The 18,005-nt window shown below is 34.5% G+C and overlaps 3 protein-coding genes across 5 annotated transcripts; 2 read left to right on the forward strand and 1 right to left on the reverse strand.

Annotated features, from left to right (window-relative positions):
* The first annotated feature begins 911 nt into the window (after nucleotides 1–911).
* stck (LIM zinc finger domain containing stck) lies at nucleotides 912–6,794 on the forward strand. 3 transcript variants are annotated; one of them, XM_066403314.1, is made up of 8 exons: nucleotides 913–1,114; nucleotides 1,272–1,367; nucleotides 3,203–3,325; nucleotides 3,884–4,011; nucleotides 4,612–4,789; nucleotides 4,938–5,196; nucleotides 5,665–5,806; nucleotides 5,867–6,794. In XM_066403314.1, the coding sequence occupies exons 2-8, from the start codon at nucleotides 1,339–1,341 to the stop codon at nucleotides 6,085–6,087; spliced, it is 1,080 nt and encodes a 359-aa protein (XP_066259411.1). In that variant the 5' UTR covers nucleotides 913–1,114; nucleotides 1,272–1,338; the 3' UTR covers nucleotides 6,088–6,794. The 3 variants fall into 3 exon arrangements, with proteins under 3 accessions (XP_066259412.1, XP_066259411.1, XP_066259410.1); XM_066403315.1 differs by lacking the exon at nucleotides 1,272–1,367 and having other exon boundaries at nucleotides 912–1,114; XM_066403313.1 differs by lacking the exons at nucleotides 913–1,114; nucleotides 1,272–1,367 and adding an exon at nucleotides 2,616–3,071.
* Nucleotides 6,795–8,123: 1,329 nt separating this feature from the next.
* On the forward strand, nucleotides 8,124–9,905 carry p24-1 (p24-related-1). The gene is made up of 3 exons (XM_066403090.1): nucleotides 8,124–8,432; nucleotides 9,024–9,269; nucleotides 9,331–9,905. The coding sequence occupies exons 1-3, from the start codon at nucleotides 8,283–8,285 to the stop codon at nucleotides 9,556–9,558; spliced, it is 624 nt and encodes a 207-aa protein (XP_066259187.1). The 5' UTR covers nucleotides 8,124–8,282; the 3' UTR covers nucleotides 9,559–9,905.
* Nucleotides 9,906–10,235: 330 nt separating this feature from the next.
* On the reverse strand, nucleotides 10,236–17,949 carry LOC136417415 (IQ and AAA domain-containing protein 1-like). Its single transcript, XM_066403091.1, has 15 exons — nucleotides 17,704–17,949; nucleotides 16,365–16,698; nucleotides 16,177–16,311; nucleotides 15,981–16,128; nucleotides 15,797–15,927; nucleotides 15,404–15,578; nucleotides 14,874–15,036; nucleotides 14,656–14,819; nucleotides 14,494–14,602; nucleotides 13,877–14,015; nucleotides 13,258–13,479; nucleotides 13,055–13,181; nucleotides 10,807–10,907; nucleotides 10,545–10,669; nucleotides 10,236–10,414 (listed from the first exon to the last, which is right to left on the reverse strand). The coding sequence occupies exons 1-15, from the start codon at nucleotides 17,947–17,949 to the stop codon at nucleotides 10,283–10,285; spliced, it is 2,451 nt and encodes an 816-aa protein (XP_066259188.1). The 3' UTR covers nucleotides 10,236–10,282.
* Nucleotides 17,950–18,005: the final 56 nt, after the last annotated feature.

Here is an 18,005-nt window from a genome sequence, read left to right on the forward strand (position 1 = left end):
CTGACATTGACATTGCTAACAGTGACATTTATCGTCTCATTTTGAAACTACCCTTCCCACTTCCCTGCAAAGCCGTCTTACCCACAACCATAATACAATACAGGGCAGGATTTAAGATGTTTCCAAATGTCACAAAATATTGTTAACTACTATTTCACGAATCATAGATATTTATCATTTTACACCCACATACAGGGTGTCTTATAGCTAAATAGCCATAGGACAAGAAAGAACTTAGTCAATATTATGAGCGATGGTCAATATTAAAACATTTATTTGTGATATTAAATGTAACAGAGCATTATATTATATATGTTTTAAGTACGTATGGGAGGAGATCTATAAGATCATATTATATATGGTTTTCGGCAAGTAACCATAGGAAGTTGGACCCCGATAGGATATTTCCCACAACTTGTCTCACAGAAAGGCTATAAAAATGCAAAAAAATAAAATGACTTTTATGAAAAGTAATGGAAATACATTCGTTTATTGTTTCTGTATTATACCTTTTTTTATCTTCCAATGTGACATTTGATTTTTTTCTAGAAAAGGATAAAAAATATCTTAAGAAAGTTTTATTAACTTTTGATAATAAAATTGTTTAAAATATGCAGTTTTTTCCATTGACTCAACTGTCTATCTGGTAAATTTACAAAGATAACAATGCTTTTGCCTAGAGTTTATAGCATGATGTATCTATATGTAAAAGAAATCATTATGGAAAATTTACTGGAATTAAGTGCGTCAATTGACATCTTTTGTAACATGCAAAATAAATCAGTCCGAGTCTGTCTCTTTGGATTAAAATGGTATGTCTCTTGAAGCTCGATTGTGATTGGTCAACATTAGTTAGGAAGGAAGTCCATTGCTCATGTTGTCTTTCTTTTACATGTGCAATGTGCAATTGGAAGGTTGATAAAAGAAAGAAGACATGATATTAGAATGTCGAAAGTATTGAACACATCATTTTTAACTATAGCCAAGGATATCCAAGGCTCTGTATTATGTTGGGTGTGTGTAATTTTTTAAAATTATTATTATATTTAAAATTTTAAATTGTCTTCTCATCTATAAGTGGTATATTTAATATTGTCCCGTGACCTTCCCTTTGGTACGTCCAGTCGTATTTCTTAAGTATCGAAGTAGCACCTAGATAAACATGAAAAACTGGTGTTTGGCCTACATTCTGTATATAGATCTTTGAAAGACTAGTTACTGTAATTCTGCCTTGTTTCCAAGCATACAAACACGTCTCGTTTATTTTTCAGTTCCCTTTGAACAGCTTTTTCCAGTTTTTCTTCTATTTTTTGATTTGAAGAATACCTTCTCTTTATTATGTCGCCGACACCATTGCCTATGCCTGGGTAAGCATGAAATTTGTTTGTAAAAGCATGCTCCTAACACTAATTGATGCAGTGATGCTTCCAATTTATTGATGCTAAGTTATATATAATAATGTTAAGGAAATTAAAATTGTGATGTGCAGTACTACTTATGTGGCTCTTAACTGAGCACCATAATTCTTAACCAAAAATTCAGTAAAACCATTAGTTATCTGCTGGTAACATTACTGGATATCATTTTCAGTGATTATGATTTGAAACTTGGAAATAAAACCAAAAATTATATACATATACACATACATATGTAGTTTTTAAAATATTTTTGCTCCATATCCAATGAGCCATATCCATCAATTATAACTAATTCTTTATACTCGTTCATTTACTTATTCATGTAGTACAGTTTTTTTAAATAAAATGTTTGAAGAAATATCTAAATACACCATATGTTTCTGAAAGATTGCTCCCTCCATTTGCTGCATGTGTGTGTTACCTAATGTTACTACATATGCTGTCTACTTTAACTACAGTGTAATTTCCATAGAAGCAAGGAATCAACAGTGTGTGTTGGTCAGATTCTTGAGTTTGATGAAAACCAGCTTGATTTTAAAGTTGATAGTGCATTAATAATTTGCATTTTATATATTTAGTTTGCAAAGGAGGAAAGTGTTGTTTTTGCACCTGCAAACTATTTGAAATGAAGAATGCAGCCTTTAATTAAATCAATTAAAAATCTAAGGGAGGAGAAGATGTTTTCTCCAGTATAATGTAATGTACTTAACCAGAGTGGTCCCCACCTAACATTTTTTTAGTAGTTTAATAAATGGAGTGTCAAAATTTCAATAATTTTTTCCAATTTTGCTTATAACTAACATAAATATCGTTATACCGTTGGTGACAAGCTAGCATGAGCTATAGAGATATAACAAACTGGCATGAGCTGGTGAGATCATTTGGGTTTATGACACTATTATTAAAATCTACTGATAAATCCATAGCAAGGATATTGTCAAAATTTAATTGGCAACCCTACACTGATTGCATGGGGATATCATTGATCAAATACTAGTGTTCCAATGGAATCCTTCATTTATAAAATTGTGTATTTAATTATTTCTGCATTTAATACAGTTACTGCCATTACCATGCTTAAGATCTTTTTTTCCAGGAAAATTTAATTGCGCTCTCCGCACATTACAAGAATATCTGTATAATTTAAACAAACACATAACAAAACGCAACATAAAAATACCACATACCTAAGAGCTACAGAGATTGAATTATCACCGCACAATTCCGTAGTAGCACTAAAGTACCGAGGTACTACAGCTAACTTTCATTTGAATTAAATTCTGTTTTGTTGCCATAAATATCGATATAATCCGATGTGGAACGAGAGATAACAAATTTTATTGACAATGATAAACAGAGCAAACACCATTGCCTGGAACCTACTAAACTCACTTTTAAGTGGATTTCGTGCAAGGGTTTCGTCATCAGTTACCTCGGTAAATTGCAAACGAGCATGAATTTAAAAGACGTTTCTCCAATAATCCCGAAATTGGGGTCTATTGAACATAGCATTCTCGCTCAGAGGAGGGCCTCTAAAGAATATAAGGGCAATCAAGAGTTATGGGATAGTTATTATAAGTACGAAGTTTATGATAACGTGCCGTTGACTCCACAACCTGCAATAAAAAATAACCAATCCACCAAAATATCATGGTAAGACACAGGTTTTGGCGGATTATTAACGCTTTTACTGCCATTTTGTACGCATATATAACGTTGCTTTGCTTAATAACCATACGCGCTCATGTATTTCTTTAATAGACTCTGTTTTTCTTCATACACAGGGTTACCCATATTGCCAACATGTCGAGAGACACCATGGTGTGTGCCAAATGCGGGGAAGGTTTCGGCGCCCAAGAGAAGATCGTCAATTCTACGGGTCAGCTTTGGCATCAACAGTGTTTTGTGTGAGTATATTTACATACGCGGTAAACAAATTAAACGTTGCGATTAATGCTTGTATTGTCATTAGGTATTTCGTATAAATAGTCTTAAATTGGAAAAAATATTTTTGGTCGATGTTTTACTCATACATAACCAGAGCTAACCTGAGTAATAAGCACAGCTTGTCAATAACGTAGAAAATGTTTTCAAGGTGAATCATCATAGAAGTAAAAATAACAGACATAACCGAATTTGACTAATGGGAAATATACGTTTGACAATTGTAGCGTGTTCAAACCAATGGAACGACCTTAAATGACAGTTGTAGTGTTACTTCTGGGCACATGAGAATTGACACACAGCTAAATCCTTGATATTAAGATGCTATTTTGACAGTGTATGACGCAATAAGCATCAGCGGTTTGCAATGCTTGTTATGATTTTTTTTTGCCTATAATAGACTTTCGCTAAAAATATGAGGACGTGATGCCGTAGAACATTCATGTTCCTAGTTGTTCTTATTCCATATCGACCATTTTAAAGTGGTTTGAGAATACTGCAATAAATTCTTAACGTTTCAGATGTTCGCAGTGTTTCCGGGAATTCGGTGATGGCGTGTTCTACGAATACGATGGACGCCAGTACTGCGAACATGATTTTCATGTTTTGTTTGCCCCATGTTGCCAACGCTGCAACTCCTTTATAATAGGTATGCAAGTTGGCTTCTAGAATCTAGATATGTAGTTATGCCTGAACGCAGGGTCTATTAGTAAAAGCTCTAAGAAAAAGTTACAAACTTAAGTTTGTTAGTTACAAAAATTAACTAACAAACTCTTTAGCTAGTTGTAAAAATGGAACATTCTCGAATATACTAAATGGTCCTTTTTTGTTGCTTTTACGAGGTACAGGGCAAACGGTAATAGATAAAAAAAACTAAGATGGATGTAGTTCATTGGTTTTCGATATACGAGGATTTTTGAATTCTTTTTTGCATTTCAGACTATTACTTTAGTCATAAAATAAAAAAATATTTTGCTGCACATTCTATAATGGATCCGCAGTTGGCCTTTATTTTGCTGCCTTCACTCTTAGATAAATTTTGAGTTGTTAAAAGAAGTTAAGTTAAGTTAAGCAGAGTTGTTAAAAATGAAGGACGTTTTTGTAGAACATTGTGTTTAAGACGTAGGTAGTGTATTCTCGGAATTTTTTATCTCCCTGGAAGCAATTTTCCAGCTAAAGTTACCCTTCTTAGATACATATGAATAATTTTCCCTAAACCCCATATAAATTAAAGCTAATTAACCTTTAGGTCGAGTGATCAAGGCAATGAATTCTTCTTGGCATGCGGAATGCTTCCGCTGTGAAATGTGCCAGTCTGAATTGGCGGATACCGGATTCATAAAAAATACTGGAAGAGCTTTATGCCACGAGTGCAATGCAAAAGTTAAAGCTCAGGGACTTGGCAAATATGTTTGCCATAAGTGCCAGTAAGTTTACACTTGACGCTTCTTTGATCTAAAATCAGTTGCATTCATAGATAACTGGTGAATTTATCTAAGACATACCTCTGATATTTCAACGTCTACTTAAGTCTTTTTAATGATCATCCTTTATGAATTAAACGATAATTTCTAGTGCCATAATTGACGATCAACCGTTGAAATTCCGAGGTGAAATGTATCACCCATATCATTTCAACTGCGCAGCCTGTGGCATCGAGTTAGACGCCAATGCCAGGGAAGTTCGTAATCGTCCTGGATTGGCCAAAAATGACACTAACGAGCTTTATTGTCTGCGTTGTCATGACAAAATGGGGGTCCCAATATGTGGCGCTTGTAGACGTCCCATTGAGGAACGCGTCGTCACTGCTTTGGGCAAGCACTGGCATGTTGAAGTAAGTTTTATTCTCGCGTGAACATCCCGTACATCCATTGGAAACAATGGCTAAGTTGGAATAAAACCTATTATTATTATAAAAAAACTCATTTCAACCTTTCCGTGGAGGTTAGTTTGTAGGTAAAGCTGACAGTCCAGAAATTGGCTCTAAGAATTCGTACTTCCCGGTTCTTCGATGTCCAGTTAGAGAGCGCCAGTTGTCTGTTAGTAACTAACTGACAGATAAAATGTTTTTCAAACTAAAGTTAAAGTTTAACCAACAGTTTAAATAAATATAGTTATATGAAATAACTTCGTAATTGACAAAAGTACTTTGACTGATGGCTTGATTTCCAACATACTTCTCATGCAGTTTCAGCAGGACATTGAGGAATCGACGCTAATAGAATTAAAATACAATGCAAATCACTGTTAACCATTGATTATACACATTTAATCACTGGGTTCAAAAGTCTTCACCTTTCAGCATTTCGTTTGTGCTAAATGCGAGAAACCATTCTTTGGCCATCGCCACTACGAGAAAAAGGGTTTGGCCTATTGTGAAACTCATTATCACCAGCTTTTCGGCAACCTTTGCCACCACTGCAATCAGGTGATCGCCGGAGATGGTATGTATTTAATTCCCTTTCATTGCCAACTCTATCAAATTTCATTATGACACGTTTCAGTGTTCACGGCATTGAACAAGGCGTGGTGTGTGAACCACTTTGCTTGTTCTGTGTGCGATCAGAAGATGAACCAAAAGACGAAATTTTATGAGTGCGACTTGAAGCCCGTGTGCAAAAAGTGTTATGAACGGTTCCCGAAGGAGTTGAGGAACCGATTGAGAAGGCAACACGAAGCTACTCCACGCAGGGCACCCACTCCAGTGGAAAAGAATATGCTATGACAGGTTGTTAACAAGTTTCAGGCCCGGTCTTATAACTTAAGCTCTATTTGCATGTCATACGTGTTAAATTGAGTTTAAACTCTCTTAAGTGGACCTGGAGGTAAACATTAACACGTGTGCCTTGTTTACGTTAAATCTAACCTTTTAATTGCCATTTTGTATACCTTCTAACATTGAAAGTTTCACTTTGTATTAAGAACCTTAATTACCTGCTAAATGTACTACATTTAAGACCTGCACCGTTCTTCTCTAATTTGTCATTAATTCCCTTGGCATCAACTGATGTTTATGCCAATTTTGACAGATAATAATTTATAGTACAGGAAATAAGCGTTGGCGGTGATGGCACTTATTAAATGGACGCTACGGGAGACGCCCTGTTGTTGCGTCATGGTCAATTGTTATTTCTTAAGTAATCTAGAATCTGTTTCCCGTGACTTATTTTATGGCAATAAACCTAATAAATGAGTTAGCACTGTGGAAATTCTGTAGGTTGAGTTGAATGAATGCTGCCTGTTCATACAGTTCGGCAACTAGTATTTCATGAGTGGTTTTAATTTATGATAATTGGTATTGCTAAAAGCCAAGAATACATTGATGTTTCATAATAATAAATAATAAATGTTATTGGTCGTGCCTTAATAATATTTACGTTTATGTTAACGATTTAAATTAAAAATAAAATATTTACATGTGCCTTAACTAGATTTTTTTTCACTTCTACCAAACTGATACCTCTTGGATAACACTGTGCAACACCCATTTAAATCAGTTTTAATCATTTGGCTTAAGACAAAACGTGTTCGCATGGGTGAGCCATGTTAACCTTAACTAAGTTTAAATTTCTTTTTATTCGGGTGTTTCAGTTGCCAAATGTATTTTAAGGTTTGTCGGTATCATGCTTTTGTGTCACAGAACGCGAATTATTTTTATTCTGATTTTAATATTTATACAGGGTGATATTTTAAAAACTGTCCACCTAAAAAACCTCTAAAATGATTGTACTATGAAAAATTTACAAAAGCCATGTACGTTTTTATTCTTGTGCGCCCACCTTTTAACTCATAAATAAATGTGTTGCTACTTGTCTTCGCGCACCCTAACTTAAAAAAATGAAATGGGAACATCCCTGTTATGAGATATCAACGGATAGCTCAAATGTTCCTGAAAACAATGCTGTATGTATTTCTGCTTTTTGAATAGGCTGTTTTTTAAATCATCTTTTAAAACTGCTGTGTCTTACCAAATTATTTAATTTGATTTGAGTAAATGGAATTAAAAAAATTGAACACTTTCATTTTTGTGTCAAAAAGTGGTTCCCAAAAAATAAGAATTTACGCGTTTTTAGAAATTGTTTTTACTGCAATCTGCAACTTACTGCAAAAAAAAATCATTTTCGAGATCTAAAGACGATGGTCTGGGTCTTTTCCGCATTGACCTCTATTTTCCACTTCACAAAAAATGTTTTCGGTGCTGCGATTTCCTCTTGTAGGCGCATCTTAACTGGTATTTTCCCGTTCCATGATCTTGCCAATATCGCCCTGTCATCTGCATAAAGCGCCAATTGCATTTACCTTGTTTTAATTAAGTCTGATATAAATATTATATAAGAACGGCGACAACACTGCTCTTAAAAGTGTTCTCGCTTCTATTGTCCTGCAGCTTTTTAAATACTTCTGATATTTGAACAGTTTACATGTGGATTATGTATATTTAAGAAATAATCTAAGCTGTCCCGCCATCTATCGACAAGTTATAAATTTCAATTGAAAGACGTATATTTCGGACGTAGACAAATAATATCACCACGTTGCCGATGTTACTTAGAATTCCTTTTTGTTTCATTAAAAAACGAAAACCGATATTGTTGAAATGTTGAAAATGTAAAATTTTTTGTATGCAAATTTTGACACCCAATTCATATCTAAAATAGTTTCAGAATAATCATCTTCTTGACATTAACTGTGTTTTTTATTATTATTTTATCTGTTACATAACGCTTTTTTACATTGCCGTATCTCTTTGGTCAATTCGGCAACGTTGCTTTGAGGTTAGGTTAGCCAACACAGAAAATGAGTACGTCAGTTATGTTGGAAAATACAACATTACCAAAAAACTCCAAATTTTAATATTCCGGCGAATATTCTTGTGATGAGACTTTTTATTCATTAAAAGTAGATTTAAGTCAATCTAAAATGTTTTACTTGGTCGGGTCAGCAATCACCTTAAGCTTATTAATCCTTGCGGTAATCGGCTCAGAACTTACTTTTGAACTACCAGATAATGGGAAAGAGTGTTTTTATGAAGAAATCAAAGCAAATACGACTGTAATGTTAGAATTTCAGGTAGGTCAATTCCTATTTACAGTTAATAAAACGATAATGCAGCAAAGACTTTACGACTGCATTTATATACTCTGCTGTTCCTATCACTGATTTGGTATTGTTGATATTGAGATAATCAAACAAGATATGAACATATAAAATAATAGTGTCAAATAAAGAAACTGCATCGACATGGGCATATGACAAATGGGAACAACAATGTTTATAATACAGCTTTAAGGAGGCAAGGGCATGGCCAATTTATCAAGTGATGTCACATTTATCATTTAATATTTTGTAAAAACCAGGAAAGTTTTTGTTATTATCCATTATCTGACTGCTTATATGTTGTTGTTTTATAATCAAACTGGGTAAACAACATTGGTTGAGGGTGAATTTTTTCAATCATACTATACAGGATGAATCAGTTCATACTAGTAGTAAATAATTTGATTGAAATTTTAGCTCTTACTGTTGTCAGGATCCTTATACTTAGTTATGAAGTTGTGGCACTCTGTATAAGATAACTCAAAAAAGCATTTTAAACTAAGACTTCTCAACCTCATCACCTAAGGGAAGACTTTATCACATTATCAAAACCACTTGTTACAGGTTGTGACGGGAGGCCAATATGATGTGGATGTAACACTGTTTGATCCCAAACAGAACATCCTTTATCAGCAAGTTAAATTGCAATTTGATTCTCACACATTTACAGCCTTAACTACTGGAATTTACGCTGCCTGTTTTAGCAACGAATTTTCCACGTTTTCGCACAAACTTGTTTACATGGATTTCCAAGTAGGAGATGAAGACCCATTGCCTGGAGTTTCTGATCACGTCACCGCCTTAACGCAGGTAAAATATTCGTACTTATTGTATCAAATATCATTTTGATAAATTAAGAAAATTGTTTCAGATGGAAACTTCGTCGGTGGATACACATAAGTACCTCAGCCTAATTATAGACCTTCAAACGCATCACAGATTACGCGAAGCGCAAGGCCGCAAACGAGCCGAAGATTTGAACGAAAGAGTGCTTACGTGGTCAGTGTTAGAGACAATTTCAATTTTAATTATTATGGCTGGTCAGACATTTATGTTAAAGAGTTTCTTTTCGGAAAAAAGGTCGTTGACCGCGCATTAGTTCATTAAATCAGTCGGTCTTTATTTAAATGCGTGAATTGGTGAAATGACGTTTTGTATATATTCAGGGCGTAATAATTTAATAATAGCTACTATCGAAGTAAGGCGAAATAGTTTTTCTCAAATTTTCATTTCAATTAGCTTTTGAGGATGTAAGTAATTATTATTGTTTAATTGATGTAAAAAAGCCAATTGATTGCTGTTTAGTAACTTAAGAGAGTGACAATTTCAGTCTCTTTTTAAAAGTTCCAGTAAATTTTCTAAATTCTTCATCATGGGAATATATTTTGATGCTCGTCATTGAATGGCGGTGTACAAAACAATAAAATAAAAATATATTCCAAAAAATAGACTTTTTACTACTCACTTTGCGTTTTAACTAGATCACAATTTTTCTTGTCATTTTCATTCGGTATGTGATGTGGTCCTGAATGATCACTCTGCATTGTGTTCGGTTGGATTTATGAAAAAGTTCATAAAACTTGTTAGCACTGTGTAAATTTAGTGCTGTTTGTTTAACAAATATTTTAAAATAGAGTAATTCAACTATTATAAAGTTTTAGCTTAAACATTTGAAGGTTATTGGAGTATTTATGCTTCACGGCCGTGAAATTCTTGAATTGAGTTTAAAGATTTGTGGACGCAGGTGACTGGAAGCTTGAATGCTGTCGGACTTGGTAAAAAATGAATCGAAAAATTATATATTATTTCTTGTTATTACATAATTATTTCTTATTCTTCGCACTTGCTTGTTTTGCCTGCATGTCTGCCTCTTCCTCTAAAAGAAGCTCTACAGCTCTCGTTCGTCTCCGTACCATTGGTACTTTCGACCACCATGAGTCAAATGCTTCCTCTTCCTGCGATGTAAATTACGTATTATTTCAATGAAAAAGATGACAAAGACATAGCAATTATTGCGGATTACGTGAGTATTGTTAACTCAATTGCAAATACCACTACATAGGATTCACGCTCCCATGATCATACCTCTTTGTAAATGGGCGTCTTTTTACATAACACGTTAACCAGTTCTAAAGGACTCAAAGGGTGAATTCTGAGTTGCAGCATTCTTTTAACTGTAATCACCTCTGCAACAGTTGCGACAATCGACCCTAAAAACAAATCTATGCAGTGTTTAAAATATTCGCTCAAAACGATGTTAGACTAATTCCATTAAAATTTTTTATTCCTTATTTTATTTCTATTTGCACCCTTGAATACCTCATCGCAGATTATCATAGGAACTTACCAACAGAGTAACCGTCAGATATTTTACTCATCACGCTGGTATCAAATTTAATGCAGCTAACAGACATGTATTGGCTTAAAAGGTGCGTCCAAATGAAGTATCTAAAACATAGACTTTAATACAGCAAATTAAATTGATGTTAAAAGTAGATAGGCACCTAGTCTAGGTACTATATAGCATAAATATATAGGGTGTTTTTTAATATGCGCGCCTGGATTTCAATGCATTGTATTTCGCTTTTTTTTACCAAAATATTAGTTCTTCCGAAAAGTTCTCTTTGATAATTTTGTTTCAAGTTGAACAAATATACATATGTATGTTCTTTTGGGCCATATATGGCTGTCCCTTTATAACTGCATTTATTCTTATGTGTTCTTTCATATTATCTATAGTAAACAAGTTATACAGGGTGTTAGTGAAATAACGTTCGTGAATGATTAAGAACATTATTTTGAACAAAAAAAACTCATTACAACAGGGGTCGTAAATACAACCATTTCCCTGGAAAATTTAAAAAAAAGCATTTTGTGAGAATTGGCAACGTCGCGTCGTATTTATTTCATTTCCGTATCTACCTAAGTAGCCGCGTGAAGTGGGTTTGCTTTTTTACACGTTTTTTTTGGATCTGGTAGGTTTTACAATAAATAATTAACAAAATGCACTAAATTCATGATATTTAAAAATTATGTGATTCTTATTTTATTATTTTGAAAAGCCACTTCCCTTTAAACTATTGGTATCATTTTTAATTATCATAACATGTCACGTTACACATTTTACACCACTCACATCACAATCAAAAACACACATTTATTATTGTTTTTGCTACATTAAATGTTCGAAATATTCAAATTAATATAATTTGAGTCCATGCATGTTCTACTCCGGGTACTCCTTATTGAACTCTTTTGAATAAGGTTTAAAATTTGTTCTTCGGCTTCAGAACCAACTTCTCGCTGTGGACCTCGTCCTTTATACGTAGGAATAATGCTAATCTGTATCCAAAAATCTTTGGGAAACTTACACAAATGTATGTCGAGCTGGAAATTTTCTTTCTGGATAACGATTACCATAAATGCGCCTAGCTTCTTCAGAATTTTGTGACGCTTCTCCATAAATTAAAAGCGCGTCATGATACTTGCGTAAAGCATACATTGTCACGTAGGTACTGTTAATAAGTCTGAATAAAATCACTTAAAGCTCGCCCAAATTAACTTTGCGGGTGATCTGTTGCGTGTACTGACAGAAAATGCATTCAGCGCGAACGAAATCACACTAAAATATTAAAAGTATGGAAGGACATACGGCTCATGACAAAGTTGAAAAATAAGGGTGATTCCATCTCGGTGATCCTTAATGGGCTCCACTTGTCCATGGCGCCAGGCGTCTTTGCACTGAGATCATACATATGTATGTCAAATAAGATGGGATGAAAGATGACCACATTATAACGCAAATGGCTACATAACTCATATACTATTGAGTACTGGGCCTACCTGTTTAATGCGCATTCCAATGCCTTATCGCTTCACTCGCGAAGTGGGCGAGCGACCTTCATAAGGGCCATAAAAAACAATCAAAACAAAAACAAACTTCTCTCTTCCTCGGTCACGTTCAGTGCGGCGTTGCCGTTTATGTTTATCGTTTAAGTGATTAAGTTTTCAATTGCTTTTAGCAATGTTATTATTGAATAATTTTAAGTTTTTTTGTTACGTGTCAAACAATCAACGTGTGTTAAGTATATTTTTTCACATTTTATTTAAATTTTAAAACTTATCATAGCTTTTCAATTACCAACTTTGACATTTTTTTTGAAAAAACTATTAGGTTTTCGGTCCCTCTTGTAAGGAAGTTTTTTGGTCAAAATGATGTTCTTAATCGTGGGTTAAAATTACGAAAATTATTCCGCTAACGCCTTGTATATAAAAAAAAGTAATGATGGAAATTATATCATACAGGAAATATTGTCAAATTGCATTATTTTCTTCGTCTTCATAATCGGACAGAACTTTCAGGTAAGCCTAATAAAATTAGTAACATTATTTTTTTAAATTAACTACTAACAGATATAGTCATTGCTTATGAAAAGTGGTTTAGGTGATCGTTAGCTGACATTTAATAATAATGCTGCATGCTTTAACCAAAAATACATGGTTTCAAGAGAATTTTTATCAAAGGAAAAATCACCAAAAATGCAGCAAAATAATTTGCCTTGAAATCCATATTGCATGTAATTTTAAATTGATACCTTGAGCTATAATTGGGACGAGGTATCATAAGAAATTTTTGATAAACCTGCTGCAGCATCTTCTGGTCACTCTCCCAAGGATTGTCCGAAACCCCAATAAGAATTACTCTGTCCTCCAGACTAAAGTCTTCAAATAAACGAATTTTTATAGTCTGAATTATCTATTAAAACGGATTACTTTTAAAGTAAAATGAACCACTTACTCTTGACAATTTTAGGCAAATCTTTCTTGAACCTCTTAGGGTCGGTCCTATCGGTCTTGGGTATTTTCTTAACGAAGGGTCGCTCGGCGTTTCCCATGTAAATTATCGAGGGTTGGAGAAGTTTACTGACTTTGACTATTAGATGGATTAGCATTATTAGACCCGACTTCCCCGGGTATTTCCCTACTATATTAGCTGGGGTTAAGTCGAATAAGACTGCGCCTAAAACGTATTTTATCAAGTTGTTCAGTGGTCAACAGTTTACGTGGATTTGTTCTCAGCTTATTAAATTCTCCCTCGGAAATGAGACTTTTTACTTTTTTAGAACACATTTTTCATGTGTGCTAATAAAGGAAGAGAGTCAGGAGAGAAACTAAGATTTCATACATAGTTAACAGGACACATTTAATTAGTGGACAGGATACGGAGTTCCATCCAGATATCGTAACATGGAGCATTTTGTTAATGTTAGTTTATTCAATTAACAATTCATGTAATTTTGTTATCACTTCCGGGGAGTGATCCGATAGATTCATATTATAGAGAATTAACTAATTTGAAGATTTATTATAGCAGCAAAGAAAATTCCTGAGAAGTAGTACTCTCACGCAAATTTTACCTGTTTCGTTGCATATAGCTTGAACTAACATGTCTTTGCCAGAGCCTCTCGGACCCGCTAAAAGGACAGATTTGATGTGGGGTGTGGATTGATGCAGCTTGTCAGTTAGTAGAGGTATTACGCAGTATTCAGTTAAAATCTGTAAAGATCATGATTGAATTGCAGTGATAATATAATATTCAATGGCTCAAAGCTTAAGTGATGCAGTCCGCATTGGAAAAAACTAACTTGCCTCAATGGCACAATATTTATTTTGGAAAAAGAACATACTGAAATTAAATTAATATGAAGGTTTCAAAAGGGTACTCGCATAAGTTAATGTTTTACACAGATATGCCGCTTTTAAGTAACAATAAATGTTTATTGAATGTTACGTGCGATTTAAATGTCATAGCTTAAGTGATGCAGTTGACAAAAAATGGTACAAAACGTGTCAATTTTAATTTACGAAGTTGACATTAATTTAGCAATTGTTTTTTTACTTATTTTGACATTTTAAAGCAAATTTCAATTAGTTAAGACCTAATTAATCAAAAACTGTCATAATTTTGGACAATCAGAAAGTAACACGCTCTTTTACTATTCACCATAATCCCATACAAAACATTTAAGCCTACCTGTCGCATGTCACCAAGCCCATAAGAAGGCTCTCGTCCCTTGTTATATGGAGCTGGAGCATTGAACGACTTCTCTCCTATAAAATCCTTCATCCATATCTCCGGATACCTGTCAAATTCACCACTAAACTTCAAATTTGACATTTACACGCGTACCCTGACTGTTTGATTATTCCGTTTGCAACCAGCTCTTCAAACAGCGATTCAGTGGTACGATCGGGCGTCAAGTCCTTTTCCTTCTTTTTCTTCCCTTTTTTGCCAGCTTTCCTAGTTTTCTTACTCGATTTCTTCTTCCCTTTATACCCTCTATCTTTGTCGTAAGCCTCCTATGAAGGGCAATAATATCAATGAAAGTATCTAAATTGCAGTTAGAATTTTACTTGAAGCAACATTAATTCGGCCTTCATCATTTCATCCACAATCTTCCTTAGATCGTTTTCCATTTCGGTCATTTGCTCGTGTTCTATTATGTCGTTATAGTGATTTTGTCTAGGATTGACTGATTCGTCTTTGTAGCGCCAGATTTCGTCGTATTCCTCTTTTCTACAAACAAGATTAGCTAATTCTTACACAGGGTGATTCATAAGCAACCTTTTGTATAATGATATTAAACTGTATTTATGTGAATATGAAAGTATTTTGAACAATTTTTGGCATTCATGCGCGAAATATTTTTTTTATATAATTACTTTGTATCTTTTTAATTAAATCCCCCCCCCCCCCCCCCCCCCCGCTTAAACTCATAAAAAGGCTGTTTGTAAAAAATGACCCTGTATGATATTTCAGTTACTCATAATCTATTCGTGGGAGTCTATTCTAAAATATTCACTAATCTCTTATAATTGATTTTTTTACTCGGCATTAAGAGTATAAAACCGCCACATCCTATTTTGGTGGCTTCAATACTCACCGCACATTTAATTCTGGTAAGAACGTTGAAACCAAAGCCTTTGATCGAATATCTTCTTCTTCGGCTTCAACTTGCAACTTTCCTTCTTTCGCCCCTTTAGCACTCTTTTCTTTCTGCTTCGATTTTGAGTCCTTTGAAGACCCGGGAGTTGATTTACTAGTTTCACTTTCAGTACCTATTTCACGAAAGTAAAGATTCGAATGGGGTATTTTATACGAGATTCTTGTTGGATGGTTTTATACGACAAGTTTGCATAAGGTCAAGAAAATTTGATTTGCTTATTTTTTTAACAACTTAAAATATACTCTTCGTAATTCTCCATAAGCGACTAAAATCTCGTTCTAATTACATAAGATTCCTCATCATGTATACATGCGTGTTTCAGTGTCTCACCTTGTCTACTGAGCATAAGCCGGGAAGCACTTCTTTCCGAACCTGTATACTCGGGAATTTTTCCTGTTTGTGCTTTATACTCATGCAACCATCCTCTGACTTGGTCGCTGAGTTGCTCTAATACTGGACCTCTGAACACAACAAGAATTAAGTACCGAAAGTGGTCAGAAATGTAAACTCGTACCTTTGTGTCTTTTCCAGGTTCTTTCTAATATTCTTGATTTCGAGATCATAGACTTTTTGTCGTTCTTTCTGTAATTGCCTCCTCCTTTCTTTATTTTGGAGATCCTTTTCAATTTCTTCGCTTTTCTTTTTTGGTGATGGAATCATCCCTAAAGCAGGAGTATACAAAAAAGTTATTTATTTTAATAATTTAATACCAATAAGCAGCATTTCTTGCAATTTTCTCCTACGAGTAGCCCTTCTAGCCACGTACCCCCGCCATATTTTTTGAATTTTTAATGCAGCTCCCATGTTTATTCCCCGAGCTTTCGTCTCCACGTCTTCTCCTTCACCTGCAGGGCAAAACGCGCTCACTAGTAATTACTTCAGAGGAACCAACGAGTACCAGCAATAGCACTTGGTTTGTTCTTCTCCTTCATGCTCCTAATTTCCTTCATAAACTGAGCTCTCAGTCTTCCTTGTCTGGCCCGCTCGTGGGTTTGAACAATAAGAATGGCCTGTTGTTCTGCCATTGGTGACTTGTCTTCGACAATCTCAGCAAAACCGAGCTTATTTAAAACTAGCTCTATAACTCGCTTTTTATAGGCGATGTCCTCTTCCCTCTCGTTACGAAAACAACTAGGTATTTCCAACTCTGTTTCAAGGGGAGTCAAACTTAGTTTTTCCAGTAAGTCTCCGCAATGAGTCCATTCAGCGAAATCCGCTTCCACTAGGTCACTCTATAAATACATTTTTCTGACTTTGATAAATAAAGTAGTCGCTTTTGCAATCGAAACCTGTGATTAAGCGGGTGTCATTTAGTAACTAGTTACGAAAAATGAAAACAGAAATGAAAGCAGGTATTTCAACTTCGTAACTCGGTTGAAATAATCCGGGGTGCATTTTATCTTTTATTTCCCTGTAGAAGGAAAACTTTCTAACTTAACAATTACCTGTTCAGGGTGTTCCAAAAAAATTATGCTAAACTTGAGGAGGTTATAAAGAACATTGCGGTGAACAATTTTTACATAGAAACCTCTAGTTAAAAATGAGCCGTTTTGAATAGTCATTTTTGTTAAAAAGACTTCGATATTGAAATTAATTGAATAGAATAAAAATAAACAAAATAAAAATTTTTTGGCTCCTGATACAAATTTTGCATTCTTAAATTCAATGTTGTTAAAAATTGATTTTAATCATAATCGCAGCAAATTAAGTTCTTCGCATTAGTCTCTTTAGCAACAAGTTTTTATGTTTGAAGTGAGAAAAATCAGCCAATTTACGATACGAACCTACCAGGTGGCCAACGAGAAGTCCCGATTTAAGTCCGTTGAATTTTTTCTTTTGGGGTTACATTAAGTCGTTGATATGTGAAACTCCTATAGCCACCGAACAGGAACTGTTGAGAAAAGTAATGACAGCCTCTCTTTTCGTACAGCAAGATCCACACATGCTACAATGAGTGTGCGATTTAATGATTCAAGGAATAAATTTGTTTAACGAGGTTGGGGATCGTCATTTTAAACTTTTATTACAACTTTTTTCGCGTCATCTTTAATAAAAATGATTTAAATATTGAGGTCTTTTGATGTGAACGAGGTAGCATTATGTCTTTAAACAAAAATGACTCTAGAGCCAAAACAGCTCATTTTCGACTAGGTGTTTCTGTGAAAAAATTGTTCACCTTAATGTATTATGTTTGGCAAAAACTTTTTGAAACATCTTGTATATGAAGACATATCTACCTTTAATTCAAGAATCCTACCGAGGGTAGCTTCAAGCAGCTTTCTGAGTAATAACCTCTTCTGAGGCTGTACCATTTGGTCTACGCAAACAGACAGTTTATTGGATATTACAATGTAGCGCAAGTATAAAGTAGCCAGTAACTGCCTGTGTTCCCTTCTATCAGCTTGGGATGGTTCAGTGTTGAGAGTCGAGGACAAATAGTCCTGGATGTGAGCGAATTGTTTATCGTAATATTTATGAGACATATTTGTACGCGATTCACAAGAGAAAGAATATTACCACCCTCATAGTTTGATCAATA

The sequence above is a fragment of the Euwallacea similis genome, chromosome 28 (genome assembly GCF_039881205.1).
Source record: "Euwallacea similis isolate ESF13 chromosome 28, ESF131.1, whole genome shotgun sequence".
NCBI lineage: Eukaryota > Metazoa > Arthropoda > Insecta > Coleoptera > Curculionidae > Euwallacea > Euwallacea similis.

Coding starts and splice junctions, on each gene's coding strand:
- stck (XM_066403313.1), top strand. CDS start 2,872: ATGAATTTAAAAGACGTTTCTCCAATAATCCCGAAATTGGGGTCTATT. Junction 3,072..3,202: donor CAATCCACCAAAATATCATG/GTAAGACACAGG, acceptor CTTCATACACAG/GGTTACCCATATTGCCAACA. Junction 4,790..4,937: donor TATGTTTGCCATAAGTGCCA/GTAAGTTTACAC, acceptor GATAATTTCTAG/TGCCATAATTGACGATCAAC.
- p24-1 (XM_066403090.1), top strand. CDS start 8,283: ATGTTTTACTTGGTCGGGTCAGCAATCACCTTAAGCTTATTAATCCTT. Junction 8,433..9,023: donor CTGTAATGTTAGAATTTCAG/GTAGGTCAATTC, acceptor CACTTGTTACAG/GTTGTGACGGGAGGCCAATA. Junction 9,270..9,330: donor ACGTCACCGCCTTAACGCAG/GTAAAATATTCG, acceptor AAATTGTTTCAG/ATGGAAACTTCGTCGGTGGA.
- LOC136417415 (XM_066403091.1), bottom strand. CDS start 17,949: ATGTCTCATAAATATTACGATAAACAATTCGCTCACATCCAGGACTAT. Junction 13,182..13,257: donor TTTGCCTAAAATTGTCAAGA/GTAAGTGGTTCA, acceptor GTTTATTTGAAG/ACTTTAGTCTGGAGGACAGA. Junction 10,908..13,054: donor CGTCCCAATTATAGCTCAAG/GTATCAATTTAA, acceptor TCTATGTTTTAG/ATACTTCATTTGGACGCACC.